The 23,654-nt window shown below is 43.9% G+C and overlaps 3 protein-coding genes across 3 annotated transcripts in view; 2 read left to right on the forward strand and 1 right to left on the reverse strand.

The window, feature by feature from the left end:
• The first annotated feature begins 8,105 nt into the window (after positions 1-8,105).
• On the forward strand, positions 8,106-11,072 carry LOC140068846 (molybdopterin synthase sulfur carrier subunit-like). The gene is made up of 3 exons (XM_072114248.1): positions 8,106-8,193; positions 10,660-10,781; positions 10,938-11,072. Exons 1-3 carry the CDS (start codon positions 8,182-8,184, stop codon positions 11,062-11,064), a joined length of 261 nt encoding a protein of 86 aa, XP_071970349.1. The 5' UTR covers positions 8,106-8,181; the 3' UTR covers positions 11,065-11,072.
• Positions 11,073-13,680: 2,608 nt separating this feature from the next.
• LOC140068746 (molybdopterin synthase catalytic subunit-like) lies at positions 13,681-16,655 on the forward strand. Its single transcript, XM_072114174.1, has 4 exons — positions 13,681-13,801; positions 14,084-14,237; positions 14,324-14,447; positions 16,227-16,655. The coding sequence occupies exons 1-4, from the start codon at positions 13,681-13,683 to the stop codon at positions 16,290-16,292; spliced, it is 465 nt and encodes a 154-aa protein (XP_071970275.1). The 3' UTR covers positions 16,293-16,655.
• A 5,784-nt stretch (positions 16,656-22,439) lies between these two features.
• ITGA2 (integrin subunit alpha 2) overlaps positions 22,440-23,654 on the reverse strand; it is a 76,003-nt gene continuing 74,788 nt past the window's right edge. Inside the window, exon 30 of the mRNA XM_072136241.1 lies at positions 22,440-22,836. Within this exon, the coding sequence (XP_071992342.1) occupies positions 22,759-22,836 (78 nt within the window). The 3' untranslated portion in view covers positions 22,440-22,758. The remainder of the gene's footprint in view (positions 22,837-23,654) is intronic.

Raw genomic sequence — 23,654 nt, forward strand, 5'->3', positions numbered from 1 at the left:
TCTGACTTTCAGACTGCTTGATAAATCTGCCCCAATATGAGAGATTTCTGCTGTGATGCACAGTAAGAGGGGGGTTTACTATGAGGGGGAGCTACAATGTTAAATGAAGCTGGGGGGACACATTGTAAGGGGGAGATGGGGCACATTAAGGGGGAAATTATACTGTGTGTGGGTGGAGTAGGGGGCAGAACAAAAGCGCGGCTTAGGTAGAAAGATATTCCATCTTCACATCTTTTATCTCTCTTTCTCTCTGCTTGATAAATCTGCCCCATTGTCTCCCCAGCTTCTCTACATCTTATTGTGCGCCCAGCAGCTCCCCTGTTATTGCCCCCCCAGCAGCTCCCTCTGTTATTGTTCCCCCAGCATCTCTCCATCTTATTGCCCCCCAATAGCTCTCCATCTTATTGTGCCCCCCAGCAGCTTCCCTGTTATTGTGCCCCCAACAGCTCCCCATTATTGTATCCCTCCCCAGCAGCTCCCCCTGTTATTGTGCACCCCAGCAGCTCTCCATCTTATTGTTCTGTAGCATCTACCGCTGTTATTGTGGCCTCCTAGCAGCTCCCCCTGTTATTGAGGCCCCCTAGCAGCTCTCCATCTTATTGTCCTCCAGCACCTCCCCCTGTTATTGTGGCCCCCTAGCAGCTCCCCCTGTTATTGTGCCCCCCAGTAAAATAATAAACACAAATACTCTCTCCTGTCACATGGATCTGTTACATACAGCAGTAGCAGAGGAGCAGTGATGGTGCCGGCAGCTCTCTGCACTATTACTGTTAGCAGCTCTACCATGGTCTGGGGCATATGCCCGATACCTGTAACCATCCCGGATGCAGCGGGACAGAGCCCGAAAACTGTGACTGTCCTGCTGTATCCGGGATGGTTGGGAGGCGCTATTACCCCTGGGGAGGATGAAGAGTCCCCAGCGACATATCATACTCTATGTGCATCTGGGCAGCACGGTGGCTCAGTGGTTAGCATTACAGCCTTTTAGCACTGGGGACCTGGGTTCAAGTCCCAGGGTCAACATCTGCAAAGAGTCTGTATGTTCTCTCCGTGTTGGCATGGGTTTCCTCCAGGTCCTCCGATTTCCTCCCACACTCCAAAACATACTGGTAGGTTGATAAGATTGTGGTCCCCATTGGGGACAGAGACTGATTTGGCAAGTTCTGTGCAGCGCTGCGTAATATGTCTGCGCTTTATAAATAAAAAATTATTACAGTGGGATACATCTGGGACATCCACACAACGTATAGTAAAAGACAAAGTGTGAACTCAGCCTTAACCTGTGATCATACACCTGCTACAGACTACGTGGGATGTTGTACACTTATTATACTTATTGGAGAAAGTCTAAGACTGACCTAGTTTTCTTACCATAACGCTTTTCATGATGGAAACATTTCGGGAGAAATGGGGTGTAAGGTTCCCTCCCTGTGATGACATAACCAATACAATGTCGCCCTCCGCTGGAGAGATTGTATTTTACACAAACCAAAGTTGTAGATTACATTCAGTTTTAATGGTGCTTAGTACTGTACAGTGGTTATATATACAGGATGGGAGTAGTGGCGCTGTGCATGCCCATATATACAGGATATACAGGCGGTCCTCTACTTAAGAACACCCGACTTACAGAAGACCTCTAGTTACGAACTGACATCTGGTAATTGCTAATTTACTGTACTATAGCCCTAGACTACAATAATCAGCTATAACAGTTATTAAAGGTGTCTGTAATTAAGCTTTATTGTTAATCCTGGTTCTTATGACAATCCAACATTTTTAAAATCCAAATGTCACATACACTAAAACAAAATGTGACTGGAGCTACAATTATAAAGTATACAGTTCCGACTTACATACAAATTCAACAACAAACCTACAGAAACCTATCTTGTACGTAACTACTCCTATCCTCTATATATGGACAAAGCACAGTACTACTACTCCTGTCCTGTATATATGGGCACAGCACAGTACTACTACTCCTATCCTGTATGTATGGGCACAGCACAGTACTACTACTCTTATCCTCTATATATGGACACAGCACAGTACTACTACTCCTATTCTGTGTATATGGGCACAGCACAGTACTACTACTCCTATCCTGTATATATGGGCATAGCACATTACTACTACTCCTATCCTGTATGTATGGCCATAGCACAGTACTACTACTCCTATCCTGTATATATGGGCACAGCACAGTACTACTACTCCCATCCTGTATATGGGCACAGCACAGTACTACTACTCCTATCCTGTATATATGGGCATAGCACATTACTACTACTCCTATCCTGTATATATGGGCACAGCACAGTACTACTACTCCCATCCTGTATATGGGCACAGCACAGTACTACTACTCCTATCCTGTATATATGGACATGCACAGCGCCACTACTCCCATCCTGTATATATATAACCACTGTACAGTACTAAGCACCCTTAAAACTGAATGTAATCTACAATTTTGGTTTGTGTAAAATACAATCTCTCCAGTGGAGGGCGACGTTGTATTGGTTATGTCATCAGAGGGAGGGAACCTTACACCCCAATTTCTCCCAAAATGTTTCCATCATGAAAAGCGTTATGGTAAGAAAACTAGGTCAGTCTTAGACTTTCTCCAATAATAGTAATAAGTGTACAACATCCCACGTAGTCTGTAGCAGGTGTATGATCACAGGTTAAGACTGAGTTCACACTTTGTTTTTTACTATACGTTGTTTAGACGTCCCAGGTGGATTCCCAATGTGTCCTTACCACATATGGTCCCTCAGTCAGACACGATGTGCAGCAGAAGTCCATGCAGCAGGAAGATATGTTTAAAAAACAGTCTGGCACACCGTGGAGAAGACGGAAGACCAGGAAGCGGAACAAAATGGGACTTCTTGGAAAACCGGTCCGTCACCACCCAGATGACAGTTTTGCCAGAGGAGAGAGGCAAATCAGTAATCAAGTCCATTGCCACATGGGACCACGGGCTACTGGGTATCGGCAAAGGAAGTAACAGTCCAGCCGGTTTGAGACGAGAGGCTTTGTTATGGGCACAGGAGGAGCAGGATCCCACAAAATCTCGGACGTCTTTGACCAGATCTGGCCACCAGTAGTAGCAGGAGACGAGGACCACTGAATGTTGCACCCCTGGGTGCACAGCCAAACACGAAGAATGTACCCAAGACAGAATCCTCTTCCGGAGAGCATTTCTGAAGTACATCTTGCTGGGAGGTAGCTGCCGAAGATCCACCAGAGCTGCAACAACAAGTTGTTCAGGAGAGATGATACGTCAAGGGACTTGCTCTTCTCCAAAAACATCCAAAGAAGTCAGGAAAGGTAGAGGTGATGCCATGCAGCGTGAGTGGCATTCTGATCCCCAAAGCAGGACCTCTCCAGTCTCCCAGTTGAGGATCGGGGTGTGAAGTTGCAGACGTGGGAAACCCAGGAGAAGAGATGAGGTGGAGCGTGACAAAACATAGAAGAACAGTCTTTCTTTGTGAAGAGCTCCAACCTGAAGAAAAACTGGTTTGGTGTGGTACCGGACCCGATCGTACAAGATTTGTCCATCGACTGAAGATATGGATAGGGAATTCTCAAGAGGAACCACCGGAATGCGATACCGGGAGACCAGAGCGGTGTCCACAAAGTTCCCCACAGAACTAGAGTCGAAGAAAGCTGAAACTTGCACAGGAGTGTGGGTACTGACACTGAGGAGAACAGGAACTGTCTCTCCCAGGAGCCCTAGCGTGCTTGGTGTCTCCTGGACATGGGGGAATGGACAGGACAAGCCCCAGGTTCTCTTGACAACGTCTGGAATGTTCCTTGACGGTTAGACGGACTCTATCGGCTTGCATAGGCTCCACTTCTGACTGTGCGTCCGGAGGCTGAAGCGGCCTTTGGGAGACCGGAGCCAAACAAGGTAGATGTGGAAGCGCTCCCTAGAAGAGGGGCTCGGCGATCCGTGACATGAATAATGCTGGTAATGGTAACAATGTGTATGTTGCTTTGACACTGTCCAGACGAAGCACCCCGTGCATGGCAGCAGTGCCCCACGTAATGGAAATCCTCTCTCAGCTAAGTGCTGGAGCTCAGGACACCCCTTCTCCTCCTGATGTGAGAATACATGTAATATGTGCTATGTGTATACAGAAAATGCATAGCAATATTATCGGAGTGGACACCTTTGTAGAATTATGTAGATTGTATATTGTGTAGAGGTATCATTGAATGGGAATTACTGTAGAGTTTAGGGCACATTCACATGGCCGTCTGCGGGGACGTACATGCGGCCACACACCGAAAAAGGTAGAGCATGCTCTATCTTTCGGGGTGTGTGCGGCTGTGCGCCGCTATTCTCTATGGAGGGAGGAGGGGTCACCTCCTCCTCCACTCCAGCACACGGCGGTATGCCCGCATGACGGGCATACCGTTCGTAAATGGACCCTTATAGTGGTTATCTGAGTGATATATAATAGTGTTTTGTAGATATCCTTATTATTCATAGAGCAGCATTAATTCCATGGTCCTGCACAAACAGTAAGGGGTTCACATATATTACATAAAGACAAGAACAAATACAAAAACGACAGAGATCTGAAACAAGTGGAAGGAGGACCCTGCCCGTCAGGACTCACAGGGTTGATGGAGTCACGAGGTGATGGAGCATTATTCTGTATATCATCTTGCGATTAGTGGAATTATGTGATGTTACGCTGTAATAGAGTCTTTGGATGTTAGAATTATTTGTGCATAAACCTAATACGAGGAGGCAGTAATATGAGATACAATGGTTGTATTGATGAGAATAATGGAGCGAATCCATCACAAGAACAGATTCCTATCCACAGGATGTGACGGGTTACAATCAATTATCACAGACACTGGCGACAGATTTTTGGAGATTTTTCACACCAGTCTTAGGCTGGGTTTCTGTACACATTGGAATATGCTGAGCGTATACATTGACATATCTTGGCAGTACGAGGCATAGTTGCTGCCTCCTTCTGAACACGTTGCATCTGCTGAAAAAGACAAGATGAAAAGACGGAGAAAGCGACATCTTCCTACCCTGTTCCCGTCTGCTGAGTGATGTCTACGGCAATAGAAGCCTATGAGGAGTGGATGCAGTGTATCCAGCAGGAAGGGGGGACCCAGTGATGTCATTGTTCTTATACGGACAGTGACATCACTGGGAAACATCCCCGTACTGCTGTTGTTCAGAGGAGCGGACGGGTCCCAGGGTGACGTATCCCACTGTATAATAATAATTCCTTTATTTATATAGCGCACACAGATTACGCAGCACTGCACAGAGCTTGCCAAATTGGTCCCTGTCCCCATGGGGCTCACAACCTACCAGTATGTTTTGGAGTGTGGGAGGAAACCAGAGGACCCAGAGGAAACCCACACAAACACAGAGAGAACATACAAATTCTTTGCAGATGTTGACCTGGGTGTGACTTGAACCAAGGTCCCCAGTGCTGTAAAGCTGTAGTGCTAACCACTGAGCATATGTCTGTGTCATATGTCTTAAAGACGTGTCCGAATCCCCCCGGCATGTCCTTACAACGTAGGGCACAAAATGTGATGTGGTCCCAACATCCCTAGTCATATATTAGACACACGGCTCGGCACAAGTCAGTATAACAAGCTTTCATGTTTCTGGTTTCAAAGTTGTTCAATCCGGTAGAACCTGTTGGCTCCACATATTCCCTGACACAACAATTTTTCAGGAGTTGTCAAGGAAGGGCGGACACTTCTGTAATAAAATCCCAAAACAGCAGCACACCAACAAATTAGTGCAAATAGGCTATGGAGGGATTTTATTTTGCGCACAATGCAGCGAATACCAGAAAAAAATCTACAAAGTTATCAGAACCGGCTAATACTACACCGGCTGACACTGTCTCACACACTAGTATCAGTCAGTGACACAGACATTAGTGACGTCTAGTACCTTACAGGGGTTATTCTGCTCCATTAGGAAGAGGACTTCATTACCTCTTCTCCCGGCCATTGTTTATCACTGCTGAATACGCCACAATACGCCATCTTCAGCGCCATGCAGCACATCTCCACACTGCGCCGTAAAAATACCACAGTCACAGTATAATGTGGATTACAAGGTGACGCATAAGAATAAACGCATCATGTGAGCAGCCTGATTAATATATTGTGGCAGATTTATCAAGCTGTCTGAAAGTCAGAATATTTCTAGTTGCCCATGGCAACCAATTACAGCTCAGCTTTCATTTTACCAGTGCTCATAAATATTTTAAAGGGGAGCTGTGATTGGTTGCCATGGACAACTAGGAATATTCTGACTCTCAGACAGCTTGATAAATCTGCCCCATTGTGTCCTCTAATTATTTTACACCACCCTTTATAAATATATATATATGTACAGCACCCCTCTAATTTATTTAACAGTCGTAAAATGATATACAGTACCCCATATAAACCATAGGTTAAGGATATGCAACCCCATTGTTTAATTATATACAGCTTCCCATAATTTTATTATGTACAGTCCCCCCCCCAGTTAAAGTAGAAAATCCCCCCCTTGTTTCATTATTATACAGCCGCCATAGTGTATATGTATATGTATATATATACATATATATATCCTCCATATATTAATATACATCCGCACAGCCGCACAGCATCTTCATTGCAGAGATGCGCTGTCGCTCTGTATAACTTCATACAAGTCATTCAGAGCGACATAGCAGAGAAGACTGAAGTGTCAGTGCTGCTCCCCTCTGCAAATCACTTGTCTTAAAGGACACCTGTCATCAGGTCTCTGGCACTAGTCCTGTCACCTCTACCTGTTGGAGCAGCTCACAAGGATCCCATCCCAGCCTTTATCTAGTTATTTCATACATTATTCATTGTAAAATCATCTATTTTTTATCATGTAAATGAGGCTGGTCACATGGTCAGAGGCAGTGATGTCACCCCTGTTCCCCCTCCCCTCTCCTCCCCCTGCTCATGTCTGTGTGTAATGTATAGTAAAGCATGGCTAGTGTGTGTGCTGCATCTGCTGACATGCTACATCCTCCTAATATACAGGTGAGAGGCACAGAGATCAGCTACACATGAATCTGACATGTTCTGCTGTAACATGTGTGAGAGACACAGACATCAGCTTACTAGACTGAGGGCGCGTTCACACGATACGTTGCGTCGTGTTTTTGATGCGTTTTTGACACATTCAAAAGGCTTTTGCATTGATCACATGCTGAGTTTACATTGCGTTTCCACTGCCTCTGATAAAACACAATAGGGCACATTTACTAAGGGTCCGAACGCCGAATTTTATTGCCGGGTTTCGCAATTTTTTTTCCATTTTGCGCTGAATTGCCCTGGGTTTTTGGCGGACGCAATCGGATTGTGTCGCCTTGCACGTGATAGAAACTGGGGGGCCTAGACGTCGGACAACCCAACTGATTCGGAAAAACCGCGCAATTTAAAAAGCAAATTGTGTCGCAAGATCAGCACTCACGGCCACCGTGACACATGCAGGAAATTGGACGCAAGATCTCAGTGAATTGTGGCAGACCCGAATCCTCGTCGGACAACGCACCTCGGGGATTGCGACGGGACGGGTAAGTAAATGTGCCCCAATGTATGAACACGCCCTGAAGAAGACAAATTCAGGGAAACTGCGCAGATCAGTCTTAAACTAGTAAAAATTGCAAAAAAAATGACAAATTTTTGCGCAATATGCTTGATATATCGCTGACCATTGGATATGTTATCAGCAATTCTTTAATAACCTTTAATCAAGTGATTCATAAATACCGCACCAAAAAAAGTGTTAATTTTTTTCAACTTCATGAATGTTTTTTTTCCAGTTCCCCAATAAATATTATGGGACTATAACAAAAAAAATACACATTCAATAATAAACTGTGGCTTGTAGGAAGCAAAGAGCAAAAGAAAAACTATGCAAAACTGTACAATGGCCGTGTGAGGAAAGGGTTAATAGCTGTGCAGCGGGTTATCGCACCCATGTGATAGTCTGCAGACTCAGCTACTAGTGACAGTGGGTGGAATACTGTGCACCAATGACGCGCAGGGTTACAGGTCCAGGCTGCGCCACCAATCAGCAGCTTCCTGACATCCCTGTGTGTGAACTGTGCTCTGCAGACACTGCTGGGAGTCCTGTCTCCTGCCTCCATGTCTTGTGAGGTGAGTCCTGCTCTCCATACTGTAGTCTCTATTACTCATAGCAATGTCTATCCGCGCTCTCACTAGGGGCATTGCGGAGACAGATGTGCAGGCTTCGTATGTGGTAGTTCAGAGGCTGCAGCTCTGCTGGGAGTTGTAGTTCCACAACAGTCGCATAACTACCGGGTGCGATAAGATATAGTCGAGTTGTGTATGGGCACATTATATATAATGTGAGAGGGGAGTCGTGTGATATACAAAATATATAATCTGCTACTAAGCGCTAGGTGCCTGTGTCTCCGCAATGTCAGGACGTCTTGTGGGTTTTAACTATTCGGTGACCGCTGCAGAAGAAATGACTGCATTGAGTTGTATGCAGCGTTGTGGAGCGGTCTCTAAATAGTTAAATCCATCAGAAGTGCTACAAAGAGTCACATTGTAGCCATTGTCTAGGGACAGAGAGCGTCTGACATTCCGCAGAAACGTTACATTCTGCGCTGACTATCTGCGATACAAAGTGACTGTGGGTCTTTAACCCGCAACGTAAAATCACTTCCTACTGTATTTCCAGAAAGTACAAGGTACCTACTTCAGACTGGAGACTTGCAGCAGTTTTCAGGATATTCGGGAATTTATTATTATACATCTATTAAATGTTCTGCACTCAAGCCCCCTGGTTCAGAAATGTCAGCTGCCAGTCCTGACATGTCATGAGATCCAAAGTGTCCATGACCAATCTCCCTCCCAGGACCTTACGATTACCCGTATTTATTATTGCAATCATAAGGTCCTGGAAGGTAGGTTGGTCATGGACAGTTAGGATAACATGACCCTCTATCCATCTGATGATGTTTTTTGAACATTTCTGAACCAGGGGCTTTACTTTACATATCCAAAAAAGTGGTGCAGAAGTATTAATAGATGTATATTGGTAAGTGACTTAATACTCCGTCTGCCCCACACATATTACAAAAAAAGTGGAAAATCCCTTTAAGTATGTATTTTCTGTTGGGACTGAGCCATTCAAAGCCAAATCAAGCCAATTCAGTACTATGCAGTGGTAAAGGGGCTTCAAGAGAACCTAGGTACTGGGCCCCCAAACTTCCAGCATTCCTTCATGCAGCTGGGGTTAGGGTCCCACACATTTATACCTTATGTTTGTCACTCTGCATGTTCCCAAGATTCTAGAGGAGAAAGGAGGAGGGGGTCCTGTGACTCAGCTGCTCAACTACACTGCTCATGGTATAGTTGAGGTGTGTACCCTATGCTCAGACTATGCACAGTGAAGGATAACCTACCTGAGGGGGCAGAGTGCTGGAAAAGAACTTTGAGACATCTATATGTGTCTATATATGTGTAATATATATATATATATATATATATATATATATATATATATATATATATAATGTGTCTATATGAATGTCCCGTGAGGTTATAGGGAACCTTTTACCAGGTTTTACCCCACTAAACTACTACCCCTCTCTCATTTAGGGTATAAAATTCCCTATTTTTTATGTGAAATCTCACACATTTACTATAATCTTCCTCAAAGTCAGGTAAATATGACTCTTCTCATTTCATTTTCACATGAGATGAGTCAAGTTTAGTGGTTTCAAGGGGGCGGGGTTACTTCAGAAGCCGCTATCTTCTGTCCTATACGACTTAGAATCAAGCTCTTTCTGTTAAAGATAAGACTCTCAGGCTTGTGGCTTTGAGAGCTACAGAACCAGAGATACAGGCAGTTAAGGACATAGATGTAAATGTGAGCTGCAGATAAAGATCCATTTCCCGCCTATTGTTTAACTGCTTGTATGTCCAGTTCTGTAGCTCACAGTATGAAACGCTGGAAAGATTAGATTCTTATCTTTAATATGACACTAGTAGTATGTTTCTAAGTGCTATAGAACAGAAGACACTCCCCCTTCAGCCACTTAACTTGACTCATCTCGTATGAAAATTGGATGAGACGAGTCATGTTTTTCTGACTTTTTATATGTAAATGGATCAAATTTCACATAAAAGAGGGAATTCTAGAAATGTACCTGAGGTGGGTAGTAGTTTAGTGTTTTGTTGAGATATTAAAACCAAAATTCATAAATATATAAAATATAGATAATAATAATTTGGACACACCAGCTCACCCCAGGCGTGGCAGACCCTTTAGTAGGGCAATGGTGAGTGAGAGTGGACACTTTGATTACCATGATGTACATGTACATGTAAATGTACCCCTCAGTTTTGGAAAGCCAAAAACATCCAACCCCTGCTGGAGGACCTGAGTTGGCTGTTCCCCTCTCCATAGTAGGAGCAATGTTGGCAATAACTTGCACGGTGCCATGGACATGCTTGTATTATGACCTAACTAGAGCCCATCCAGGTGGAGTGAGGGGCAGAAGACATATTTGGGGCACATGCTCAGGTCCTTGCTTTATACACGTTTCAGTGACAATCATCTTAAAATCTATTTTTGGATTTTTTTTTCAGGTTTTAGTGCTGTATTTCGCCAAGAGCTCTGAACTAGCCGGTGTTCGTTGTGAAAACTTAACTCTACCCCAAGAGGTCACTTCCAAAGAACTGTGGGAGAAGATAGCCGCCCTGCACCCCAGGTACTGGACTCCATCTATATCTATATAGAGGTTTGGCATCATGGCGGCTCAGTGGTTGGGATTGTTGCCTTGCAGCGCTGTGGTCCTGAGGTCAAAGTTAAAATGTTCTCCTAATATTTGTTTCACACGGCTCAATATTTGTGCTTTTGCCCTTAGGCTCTGTACTATTAAAGATCAGGTTGTCCTCGCTGTCCGCCAGGAATATGTCACCATTGGAGATGACGTCATAACGCTCCGTACCGGGGATGAGGTTGCAGTAATCCCTCCAATCAGTGGTGGCTAAACCCCTAAAAGGTATATGCTGGTTATCCGATAGGCCGGCTCTAGTGGTGGATGATGGGGATGTACTATGACACGCAGTCTTTTGTGACTTAGGTTTTTATAGCGACAAAACCAAAATGTTGAGATGTTTCATCAGAGAATCATCAGCATCATCATGGAGGGGATCTAACACCCCCAAATATTAGAAGTGCTGTCTCTGCTTCCCAGGCTTGTGATGTAACAGCCATCGGTCATATCGGCCTTGTTTGAAGTTCAAGTGAACAGGGCTTTGCTGCAATACCATGTACGACCACTGTACAAGATATGAGATATGTCCATATTTGCCTATCTGAGGACAGTGTCCTCTAATGTGGATATACGTTGAACCCTTTAGGTAAAGGATGCCCTCGGCTGTCCTCCCTCCAAAGGAGCAAGTGCTTCTACTCAGCTCCCTGCACTCGGCTCCTTGCACTTAGCTCCCTGCACTCGGCTCCCTGCACTCGGCTCCCTGCACTCGGCTCCTTGCACTCGGCTCCTTGCACTCGGCTCCTTGCACTCGGCTCCTTGCACTCGGCTCCTTGCACTCAGCTCCCTGCACTCGGCTCCTTGCACTCAGCTCCCTGCACTCGGCTCCTTCTCAGCTCCCTGCACTCGGCTCCCTGCACGCCTCTAGCATAGTACCAGCATTGGGCAGGAGGGAGTGTGGGAGAGTTTTCAGGTCTTCGGGTAAATCTTGCACTGCTTATTCATGTCCTAATAGGTCATTGACAAATAATTAGGACATGAATTGGCACTACTTCTGGAATATAATATTGATGACCTAGCCTCGTGATGGTTCACTAAAGGGATATTCTGAGTTTGTAAATGTAAAGGGGTTGTCCTTATGAAGCAAATTCTAGCAAATAATTGATAATTGTTTGTGCAATTAAAAGTTATACAATTTCCCTATATACTTACTGTATCCTCACATCTCTGCTTGCTGTCATTCTAAAGGAAGCTTCATTGTTTACTTCCTGTGGATAGAAATCTGTCCCTGGTCATGTGAGGTCACACAGGTGCACGGCTCCTTATATATCCCTGATCATGGGATGTCATACAGGTGCACGGCTCGTTATATTCCTGGTCATGTGATGTCACACAGGTGCACGGCTCGTTATATTACTAGTCATGTGATGTCACACAGGTGCACGGCTCGTTATATTTCTGGTCAAGTGATGTCACACAGGTGCACGAATCATTATATCCCTGGTCATGTGATGTCACACAGGTGCACGGCTCGTTATATTCCTGGTCATGTGATGTCAAATAGGTGCACGGCTCATTATAACAGACAGCTGTGATATAACAAGCTGTGCATCCGTGTGGCATCACATGACCAAGGATATAACGACCCATGTGACATCACATGACCAGGGATATAACGAGTCTTGCACCTGTGTGACATCACATTTCTATTATCTGACAGCAAGCAGAGATCTACAAAATTGCAAAGAATTAATGGCGAAAGTATAGTGGAAAATTGTATAACTTTTCATTCCACAAACAATATCAAACATTTGCTTGAATTTGCTTAAAGTGGACAACCCCTTCAAGGTAGGTGATCAATCTGAGCAACAAACACCCTGCACCCTCAACAATCAGCTACCTGAGGCCGTCATGGCTGCCCGGTGAGGACCATGTGCCCTTTGTAGACCAGTAATGTCTTGTAACGTGGCCTGGCCGCAGCTCACTTCTCCTCACATAATAGAGACTGTGATGCCACGTGAAGCACTGCCACTATACAATGTTTGTTAAGCGATGTTGGAACCTGAAATCGAGAACTAAAGGAGACCAGAGGCTTGATGTCACGTTTACTGAGCCATGGAACTAATAAAAGTTCTAGGGTTCATAGACCGTGGAGACCAAACAAATCCTGGAGACCCTAGAACAGTGATGGCAAACCTTTTAGAGACCGAGTGCCCAAGCTACAACCAAGACCAACTTATTTATCACAAAGTGCCAACACAGAAATTTAATTTGTGATTTATACTCCGTGCTCTGTCACAGCTTTCATTCATATCATCCTCCTGAGGCACCAATAAAGCAGAAAATAGAAGAAATTTGGATGATCATTGTAGCTTCCCTCCAGGGTCCCATAAACAGGCAGAATTGTCAGGGCCGGAGCAGGAGCTACAACGATAATCCAGATCTGTCCGTACCTTCCCACTCCTCCAGTAGTCCCAGGTAGCGCTGTCACTTTAATATAGCTCCATGCACAGCAAGTCCTGGGCTGTCTGGGACTGCAGGAAGATACCTGGAGTCATCTCTGGTGATGGCCTGAGTGCCCACAGAAAAGGCTCTGAGTGTCACCCCTGGCACCTGTGCCATAGGTTAGCCAACACTGTCCTAGAAGAACATTGAGAAGGAACCAGTTGCCTTGCATCTGGCATAGAGGAGGTTAGATAAAAGCCGTCTCAGCATAAAGATAGGACACTGCAGAGATGGTCCAGGAAGTCCAGATATAGGAGGTCCTTCCATGACGTCTGTTCTATCTGTTCCACCTCAAAGGCAACACCCGCAGCAACCTGGGGGGTGTCGCATCAACAAATGTCACGTCATTATTGTTCTCACTTTTCTTTCTTCATACATTTTAGTTGCTATGGATGAAGGTGACGGGGAACCCCAAGACTTCATTAGAATATGTACGGAGAAGCTTTCTACCGAGGAGGTGTCACAGTTGGTGCTTTCTCCAAGCTGTGGTGCTGTCTCCATATTTGTAGGTAAGTAGCTGGTGAAAGGACTGAGTCATTGAAAAGTTTAGGTAATCGTTAGGATGTGTCCACATCACAGCCCCTTATGTAGTGGGTCTCACTGACTGCAAAGTTGTTCACTAGCGGAGCAGAAGGGTCACAGCAATTGGCCAACACAACTGGAAGAATTGATAGGAATAAACAACAAGAGAGGCGCTCATTTTAATTCTGGACAATTCCTTTAAATTGTTAAACCTAAGGATCTGTATAATCTTCAGTGTCATATATCGTATCTATACTTAATATTTTTAGGGACAACAAGGAACAATTTTGAAGGGAAGAAAGTTGTACATCTGGAGTATGACGCCTACGTGCCCATGGCAGAAGCGGAAATTAAGAAAATCCTGGCTGATATCAGGAAGAGGTGGCCGTCTGTCAAGCACATGGCCGTGTATCATAGACTCGGGTATGACGTGTTACAATCCCCTCTCATGTAGCAGAGCTGAATGTGTTATTTTCAGTGACGCCATAACTTCTCTTCTGGTTTTGAAGTTTGGTCCCGACGACTGAGGCCAGCGTTGTCATTGCCATATCGTCACCGCACAGAGACGATTCCCTGGATGCTGTGAAGTTCTGTATAAACACATTAAAAGCCACAGTGCCTATATGGAAGAAGGTAAGTGCACTGCATGGAGGGGGAAATAATCGAAATCTACCATCAAAATCCATCATGATAATCCAGGGACATTACTCATAGATCCAGACACCGTGACTGTAGTAATCTTCTTATATTGTTATCCATGACCTCCTTCCTTATAAAAATCAACTTTTAAAATTATGCTAACAGACTGTGAAGCTATAGAACTAATGGGCTCTGAAAACAGCAACCAGAGCCCTTCAGCATAATTTTATAAGTTGATTTTAGAAGGAAGGAGGCCATGGATAACAGATATAAGACGATCACCACGGGCACGGTTCCTGGATCTATGACTATGTGTCCCTGGTTTATTATAATGGATTCTGATAGTAGGATTAGAAAAACATGGCGGCTTTCTTTAACCCTTTAACCCACCATAATGTACCTGTAGGTAATGGAGCGGTTAAGGATGTATGGAGAAGGCTCTTAGGCTGACAGGAGTCCTGCTAATGTATATTGTAGTAATTACTGACAAGTAAAGGTGTGAACCAAGTGGTTTCTGTATATGTCAGAATGACTTTGGCCTACATTTCCTATAGGCTCCTATGGTAAAGGGATTTTCCTGGAAAACCCTGTGGAGGGCTAGGTTGGCACTCCTATGTCACGGTGGATTGTTCCAGGAGACAGGTCTCATCCACACAGGTCAGGGTCAATGGGGAAACAACAGAAGACGTGGGCCACAATTTAGAGAAGGGATCCCGCTGTGTGTATGGCAACTGATCCCTGGGTATATGGTGAGAGTGAGGCCCGTGATGTAAGCAGAAGGCCATGTATAATCTGGACATCGATAATCTCACTATTCTTTATTGGCACAGAGTCCAGAACAGCAGCGGTAACAGGCTGATAATCCTTCCTGTAGGCAAACTCCTTAGCTGGCTGGCAATAGGAGCCAAGTTGGCTCTGTAGCTTGGGCAACAATCTGGCACAGCATGCAGGTGTGATCAGAAGAATAGGACAATGCAAAATCACTACCTCAAGAGCGAGACCCAGACCCGTGCAGTGAGCTCTCTTATACAATATTTTGCACAGCTTCCTGTAAGAGCCTGCGCTTAGCAGGTGAAGATATAAATTAAAATCATAACAGCACCAACACCTTAGTGACAGTATAATGCACATGTACACACTCACTTTAGGCAGAAGGTGGCAGCAGGGAGGTTTTATAGGATAGCTATAGCATAGATTAAATGAAACCCAGGGGGTATCTACAGCCTTAAAGGTGATGTCAAAAACATTGCCTCGTTTGTTTCTAGACTATACATAACATCCGACTGTCACAAACTAGGAAATTAATTTAAAATGGTCATTTTGAGTTAATATGAAAACCGAAAAAATATACATACTGTGTATTACCAAGTAATTTCTTGAGTTTTCATAACTTTAACCCCCAAAAAAACTAAAAATTAAAAAAAGGTCCTTTACCATTTTAACTATGCCTATGTATCACAAAAAAAGTTATGGCCCTTAGAACAATAACTAGAAAATTTTGTTAAAAAATGTTTGGTCATTAAATCCTTTAAAGGCCTGGTCAGAAAAGGGGTTAATATACCACAATCTTTGTATTTATACACCCTATAATACCCCTAGGGCCCTGTAGTAACTTCCCCAATTGGAGAAAATTTGGATTATATTAAAAAATAACATAAAATGATGCAAAGTGATCAGTACAAAAAAAAAAAAGAAAATTTTTGTACTTCTAGATATTTGTAGGAAGTATATCTGACCGGGAAATTATATATTTTTTTATATGTTTCCTTTTAGGAAGTTTATGAAGAAGATGGATCCACCTGGAAAGAAAATAAAGAATGTTTTTGGAAGAAGCAATAATGCAGATCTGAGCCCCATGGAGCGATTAATCAGGTCCTCCTATTTTTTTCGCCAAAAAGTCTGCACCCCTTGCACATTTACACTACTGAAATCCTTGTATATAAAAAATTATATGCATCAAATATGCTAAAATAGAGAAGAGTATTTTTTTTTAGTTATTTTTCAGTTATAATTTCTGAGGATCACAGTTGATTCTAATCAAACAAATATTATGTGCCAAAAAATGTTATGTACTGTTGGATTTTTTTTTTTTTTTACATCAGAAAAAAAAGTTTTTATATCTATGTAAACATGATATTGTCTGTAAAGAATATGGATATGAAATAAACTGGAAAGAATATGAAATAAACAGGACAGGTTCTACAGATTTGGGCTCCTTATTTTGATAACATCTACTGATATTAGACCCCTTCCCGTTGTAATAACCTAAAAGCATCTTTAGGTGACCCTTAGAGAACACACATGTTGATATGGCAGATGTGAAGTGTTACCTGTGACCAATATTTCACTACAGGGCCTACGGGAAGTCTCTGGTAGTCTAAGACACACCCCTTAACTCATGATTGGTTCAGACTGTTGTTCTTTTCTACCACACTGCCTCCTCTCATTGGCTGCTTTGTATAAACACAAGCTTGGGAGAGAAAGAGTGAGTAGATTATAGCAATAAAAAAGTTCAGATTTTGGTAATTGCTGTGCGTATCCTGATCCCGATGAGCCTTCTTCATATGGAGGACCATTAGAGGGACATCCCCTTCCATTACACCATTAGAGGGACATCCCCCTCCATTACACCATTAGAGGGACAACCCCGCCCATTACACCATTAGAGGGACAACTCCGCCCATTACACCATTAAAAGGACATCCCCTTCCATTACACCATTAGAAGGACATCCCCGCCCATTACACCATTAGAGGGACAACCCCGTCCATTACACCATTAGAGGGACAACCCCGCCCATTACACCATTAGAGGGACAACCCCGCCCATTACACCATTAGAGGGACATCCCCTTCCATTACACCATTAGAGGGACATCCCCTTCCATTACACCATTAGAGGGACATCCCCGTCCATTACACCATTAGAGGGACATCCCCGTCCATTACACCATTAGAGGGACATCTCTTCCATTACACCATTAGAGGGACAACTCCGCCCATTACACCATTAGAGGGACATCCCCCTCCATTACACCATTAGAAGGACATCCCCGCCCATTACACCATTAGAGGGACATCCCCCTCCATTACACCATTAGAGGGACATCCCCGTCCATTACACCATTAGGGGGACAACCCTTCCATTACACCATTAGAGGGACAACTCCGCCCATTACACCATTAAAAGGACATCCCCTTCCATTACACCATTAGAGGGACATCCCCGCCCATTACACCATTAGAGGGACAACCCCGTCCATTACACCATTAGAGGGACAACCCCGCCCATTACACCATTAGAGGGACATCCCCTTCCATTACACCATTAGAGGGACATCCCCGTCCATTACACCATTAGAGGGACATCTCTTCCATTACACCATTAGAGGGACAACTCCGCCCATTACACCATTAGAGGGACATCCCCGCCCATTACACCATTAGATGGACATCCCCGTCCATTACACCATTAGAAGGACATCCCCGCCCATTACACCATTAGAGGGACATCCCCGTCCATTACACCATTAGAGGGACATCCCCGTCCATTACACCATTAGAGGGACATCTCTTCCATTACACCATTAGAGGGACAACTCCGCCCATTACACCATTAGAGGGACATCCCCCTCCATTACACCATTAGAAGGACATCCCTGCCCATTACACCATTAGAGGGACATCCCCCTCCATTACACCATTAGAGGGACATCCCCCTCCATTACACCATTAGAGGGACATCCCCGTCCATTACACCATTAGGGGGACATCCCCGTCCATTACACCATTAGAGGGACATCCCCGTCCATTACACCATTAGGGGGACATCCCCGTCCATTACACCATTAGAGGGACATCCCCGCCCATTACACCATTAGAGGGACATCCCCGTCCATTACACCATTAGGGGGACATCCCCGTCCATTACACCATTAGAGGGACATCCCCGCCCATTACACCATTAGAGGGACATCCCCGTCCATTACACCATTAGAGGGACATCCCCGTCCATAGTGTAAAAATGTTATTATCAATAAAGAAAAGTAAAAAAATTAAATAAAAATAAACAGTAAACTAAACACAATTAGTTTGGACATTTATTTATTTTTTTTATTTCAAAGGCTTTTTTAAAATTTTTTTCTTTAAAGGTTAACACAGAACAGTTAACACGTGATTCAAGTATGTAGAAAAATGTAGAAACTCTATACATTTATAACATTTTTATACAAAAGACAAATAAGTGGCACAAATATTTCAGAAAAATAACCAAAATCTTTCACCTATCCTCAAGATTGGTCATCAATGATTGGTGGGCGCCGTACAACGGGCACCACACAGATCGGTACCCAATGCTCCAGTATGGGACTGTATCTAATAGATCATAAACTAAACTGAGTGGAGTGGAGCAATGCACTCATGGATATTTTTGTAGAGCGTTTTAAGAATGTTGAGCAGGAAAATATTGCACATATTTACATCCAGTGTGCCATCCAAAAATATATATGTACAGTATATATGCACTTATATTTATACATTTTGGCTGAATTGATTCTGCAGAGATGACTTCTTTAGACTTTATTGCATTTTAAATGAGCTCTTTATTTTTTACTGTAGGTTTATATGATTTAGAGAAAGTAGATCTTGGCAGGACTCCTAGGACTCCTTAGTTTTACTTAGCTTTCCCATATTGGATGATTGACAGTACTCTCACTGTTAAACATTGTGTGTGGGCGGAGCAATCAGGAATACCACTGTCAATCACTGTGTGTGGGTGGGGGAATCAGGGCTCCCACTTTCAATAACTCTGTGTGTGATAATGAGGACTCAATCAATGGGGATTGAGGAATCTCACTGTGTGTGGGAGGGGTAATCTGGATTCTCACAGCCAATCACTGTGTGTGGGAGGGGTAATCTGGATTCTCACAGCCAAGCACTGTGTGTGGGAGGGGTAATCAGGATTCTCACTGCCAATTACTGTGTGTGGGAGGGGTCATCAGGATTCTCACGGCCAATCACTGTGTGTGTGGGAGGGGTCATCAGGATTCTCACGGCCAATCACTGTGTGTGTGGGAGGGGTAATCAGGATTCTCACTGCCAATTACTGTGTGTGGGAGGGGTCATCAGGATTCTCACGGCCAATCACTGTGTGTGTGGGAGGGGTAATATGTATTCTCACTACCAATCACTGTGTGTGGGAGGGGTAATCTGGATTCTCACAGCCAATCACTGTGTGTGGGAGGGGTAATCTGGATTCTCACAGCCAATCACTGTGTGTGAGAGGGATAATCAGAATTCTCACAGCCAATCACTGTGTGTGGGAGGGATAATCAGGATTCTCACAGCCAATCACTGTGTGTGGGAGGGGTAGTCACGATTCTTACAGCCAATCACTGTGTGTGGGAGGGGTAGTCACGATTCTCACAGCCAATCACTGTGTGTGAGAGGGGTAATCTGGATTCTCACTGCCAATCACTGTGTGTGGGAGGGGTAATCAGTATTCTCACTGCCAATCACTGTGTGTGGGAGGGGTAATCAGGATTATCACTGCCAATCACTGTGTGTGGGAGGGGTAGTCACGATTCTCACAGCCAATCACTGTGTGTGGGAGGGGTAATCAGGATTCTCACGGCCAATCACTGTGTGTGGGTGGGGTAATCAGGATTCTCACGGCCAAGCACTGTGTGTGAGAGGGGTAATCAGGATTCTCACGGCCAAGCACTGTGTGTGAGAGGGGTAATCAGGATTCTCACAGCCAATCACTGTATGTGGGTGGGCTATTTAGGACTCTCACTGTCTTTCATAGGAATCCTGTCAAGATTTAATATGCATATTACTCAGAAATTATGTTCTAACCTTATAAACTTATGGAGTCACATAGTTCGGCAACTCTCTATTATATTCTGCACTCAGCTGGAGCAGCATGGACAGAATTCTTTAGGATTCTTGGAGTTTTCCATAACTTTACAAAGATACTTGGGAGATCAAAGGTCAGTACAGAATGATTGTATTTACACTTGTTTCCGCAAACTTGTTTGAAAACAGCAAATTCCCAGATTGCAGTAATACATCCTTCCAAGCCATCCAGCACATCTATTTTATTAAGAAGTAATGGACATCTGTGCATAGAAATTAAAGGATGTCATTAAATTAAAGTCATTAAGTTGCTCATTCCATCTAGGGGATGGGGGGGCTGGTTTTTACAGGTTTTCTTGACTCTTTAATACTGAAATATTGACTTTGTAAAAGCTGACAGTCCTCCCCCATCCCTAGATGGAACGAGCAGCCTAATTAGGACACTCCACCCCCAGTAATCTGGTGATAGACGTCCTTCAAACTGTAGGATTGGACTACACAAAGTCTGTTTGTAGTCTGTTGCCATGGACACGCAGATAAAGTTTGCAAATGATGATGACTCCATGACTTACAATTAGGGTGGACTCATATTTTTTTTTCCAAATCAGTGATTTTTCACTGAACCCATTCTGGTTTATGATTGGTTTTCTTTTCCTGGTGTCACTGATGCTTTACTGAACCATTCATTTCAAAGGACTTTTTCACACTTCAGTTTTTTCCACTGATACAATGGGGCAGATTTACTTACCTGGTCCGTTTGCGATCCAGCGGTGCGTTCTCTGCACTGGATTCGGGTCCGGCCGGGATTCATCAAAGCAGTTCCTCCGCCGTCCACCAGGTGGCGCTGCTGCGCTGAAGTCCGCTGGAATGCCTCGAAATACACCGGCCTATCCAGGATGAAGGTGAGTGAAATTTTTGCGACACAAATTTTTTTTTAAATGCGGCGGTTTTTCTGAATACGTTGGGTTTTCGTTCGGCCACGCCCCCCGATTTCCGTCGCGCGCATGCCGGCGCCGATGCGCCACAATCCGATCGCGTGCGCCACAATCCCGGGGCAATTCAGGTACAATCGGCGCAAATCGGAAATATTCGGGTAACACGTCGGGAAAACGCGAATCGGGCCCTTAGTAAATGACCCCCAATGTTGTCAGTGAACACAACAAGAAAAAGGTTCTGATCACTGAAAAAAAACTGAAGTATGAAAAAGTCCATTGAAAAGAATGGGTCAGTAAGAAATCAGAAGCCAGGAAGAGAAAACCAGTCTGTATGTGTCCATAAACCAAACTGGGTTCAATGAAAAACCGCTGAAAAAAAAAAAATAGATTAAAAAAATGCCAATGTGAAACCTCCCTTACCACAATCTCTTCTGCCCTCCTGTCACTATAGGTCTAAGGCAATGAATGATTTTTTTTGGTTATCTCCATTATTATAATATAAAAAGGTACTTTATAAAACAATTTTCCTATTTAAGTGGCATCAAGTTTCACAAATAAAATATTAATGTAAGAAAACAAAAATCTAAATCGGCATCATAACATACAAACGTATAGCAAAGTACCCCAGACCAGCTAGTAATAATATAGAAATTCAAAAAACTATCCCGAAAACTGCCCAGCAGCTTGATAAAATACTTTTACTTTGAAAGCCTCTTAGAAAAAGGTGACACATTCAGTGTTCACCATGGACCTCATTTTCACTAAAGACAGGTTACAGAAGCCCCTCACACCTGCAGTACAAATGTCTTTTTGCTTTCTGTAAGCATTTGCATTACAATAAAACTGTGTGCTATAACTTACATTGCATCCCGCCAGAATCCTCTGTGTAGTCCCAGGGGTTGGGCTTTTGTTTGGATGCATTTCAAAAAACAACATGTGACTTGTCTGTGCTGCTCACTACTCAGCTCTCAGCCCCACCTTTGTGCGCCTGTACAGCTCCTCCCTCTTGTTCCTTCCCGAGCTCACAGCCTGGTGAGTTGACATCAGTTGGAGAGGGAGGAGTTGTACAGGAGCATAAAGGTGGGGGCCAAGAACTGAGGACTGAGCTGGACAGACAAGCCACATGTTGTTTTTTGAAATGCATCCAAAACAAAGCCCAACCCCTGGGATTACACAGAGGATTCTGTCAGGGTGCATGGTAAGTTATAACACACTATTATATTGTAATGCAAATAATTAGAGAAAGCAGAAAGGCTGATGTGCAATGCAGCTGTAAGGGGCTTCTATAACGTGTGTTTGGTGAAAGTGAGGTCCCTGGTGACAGGTTCCCTTTAATGTAGTTTATGAATCCAAAAAACATGACCCATAAAGAGAGGTCTTTGGCTTCGAAAGGTGTTATAAAAACCGAGATGTGTGTCCTTTACTCTACTATTAACTTTCATACAAATTCATCTTCATACCTTTTTTTAAAAATTTACCCCCACCCCCCAAAATATACAACAAATTCTTCCATCTTTAGTTTAGTTGTGTTGTCTCAGCAATTTCATCTTCCGTTTTCTGAAGTTTTTCATATTTTCTTTTGAAAAACCCAAGCTGGAAAAGAAAAATTCTTGTTATTTGTGCTGACTCAGGGTCTTTCCTGCGTAGATCAATGGTTAACAAAATATTTAAAGGCAAGGGCCATTTATTTGGCAAGAAATTTTCTATGCCTCTACTATGGATTACTTGCTGAGTGTTCTGGAATGGAATGAGTTAAACCTCTTAAAGGGGTTATACATTGTCGCCAGGTTTTAATTCAACTAAACTACGTTAGCAGCACCATCAGGCAGGGTATAAAATATATTTTCCAGCATTCCCTCTTTTATGTGAAATCTGTCAAAGTGAGATATCTCCACAGTCATATGCAAATGAGCTGAAGAGATCTTGAGATGAGTCACGTTGTGAGGCTGAGGGTGGAGTGTTGCTTCATGCCCGTATCCCATACTTCCCAACCTTATCAGATCCAACTGGACAGTCTGGGATTTAGGGCTCTGTCCTTCTGTTCTCTGGACACCATAATATAAGAAGGAGGAAGCCACAAATTTATCTTTCCATAATAAACCATGGCCTTTGCTCCGCCCCTTATCCAACCCCCTTCTATTCCTATACAGTATAATACATAGATTAATGGCTCTGTATATTCTCACCCTGTACAATTCCCTATTCTCCCTCCCCTTTTATTGTGGTCCCTTTCTCTGCTCCCCATCTTATTATGAATCCACTCTCTGTTCTCTCTCCCCTCTCCTTGCCCCCCCCTTATCTGCTCTTCCTCTTATTGTGCCCCCCCCTCTCTGCTCCACTACTTATTATGGCCCTCACTTCTGCTTCCCGATCATATTGTGCCCCCTCCTATTGTGCATCTTTATCTGTGC

Source organism: Engystomops pustulosus, chromosome 1 (assembly GCF_040894005.1).
Source record: "Engystomops pustulosus chromosome 1, aEngPut4.maternal, whole genome shotgun sequence".
Classification (NCBI taxonomy): domain Eukaryota; kingdom Metazoa; phylum Chordata; class Amphibia; order Anura; family Leptodactylidae; genus Engystomops; species Engystomops pustulosus.

Excerpts from the sequence above, each read along its gene's own strand:
- LOC140068846 (XM_072114248.1), top strand. Across the intron at positions 10,782-10,937 it reads ATAGCCGCCCTGCACCCCAG|GCTCTGTACTATTAAAGATC; the intron begins GTACTGGACTCC and ends TTTTGCCCTTAG.
- LOC140068746 (XM_072114174.1), top strand. The coding sequence starts at position 13,681 with ATGGATGAAGGTGACGGGGAACCCCAAGACTTCATTAGAATATGTACG. Across the intron at positions 13,802-14,083 it reads TGCTGTCTCCATATTTGTAG|GGACAACAAGGAACAATTTT; the intron begins GTAAGTAGCTGG and ends TAATATTTTTAG. Across the intron at positions 14,238-14,323 it reads GCCGTGTATCATAGACTCGG|TTTGGTCCCGACGACTGAGG; the intron begins GTATGACGTGTT and ends CTGGTTTTGAAG.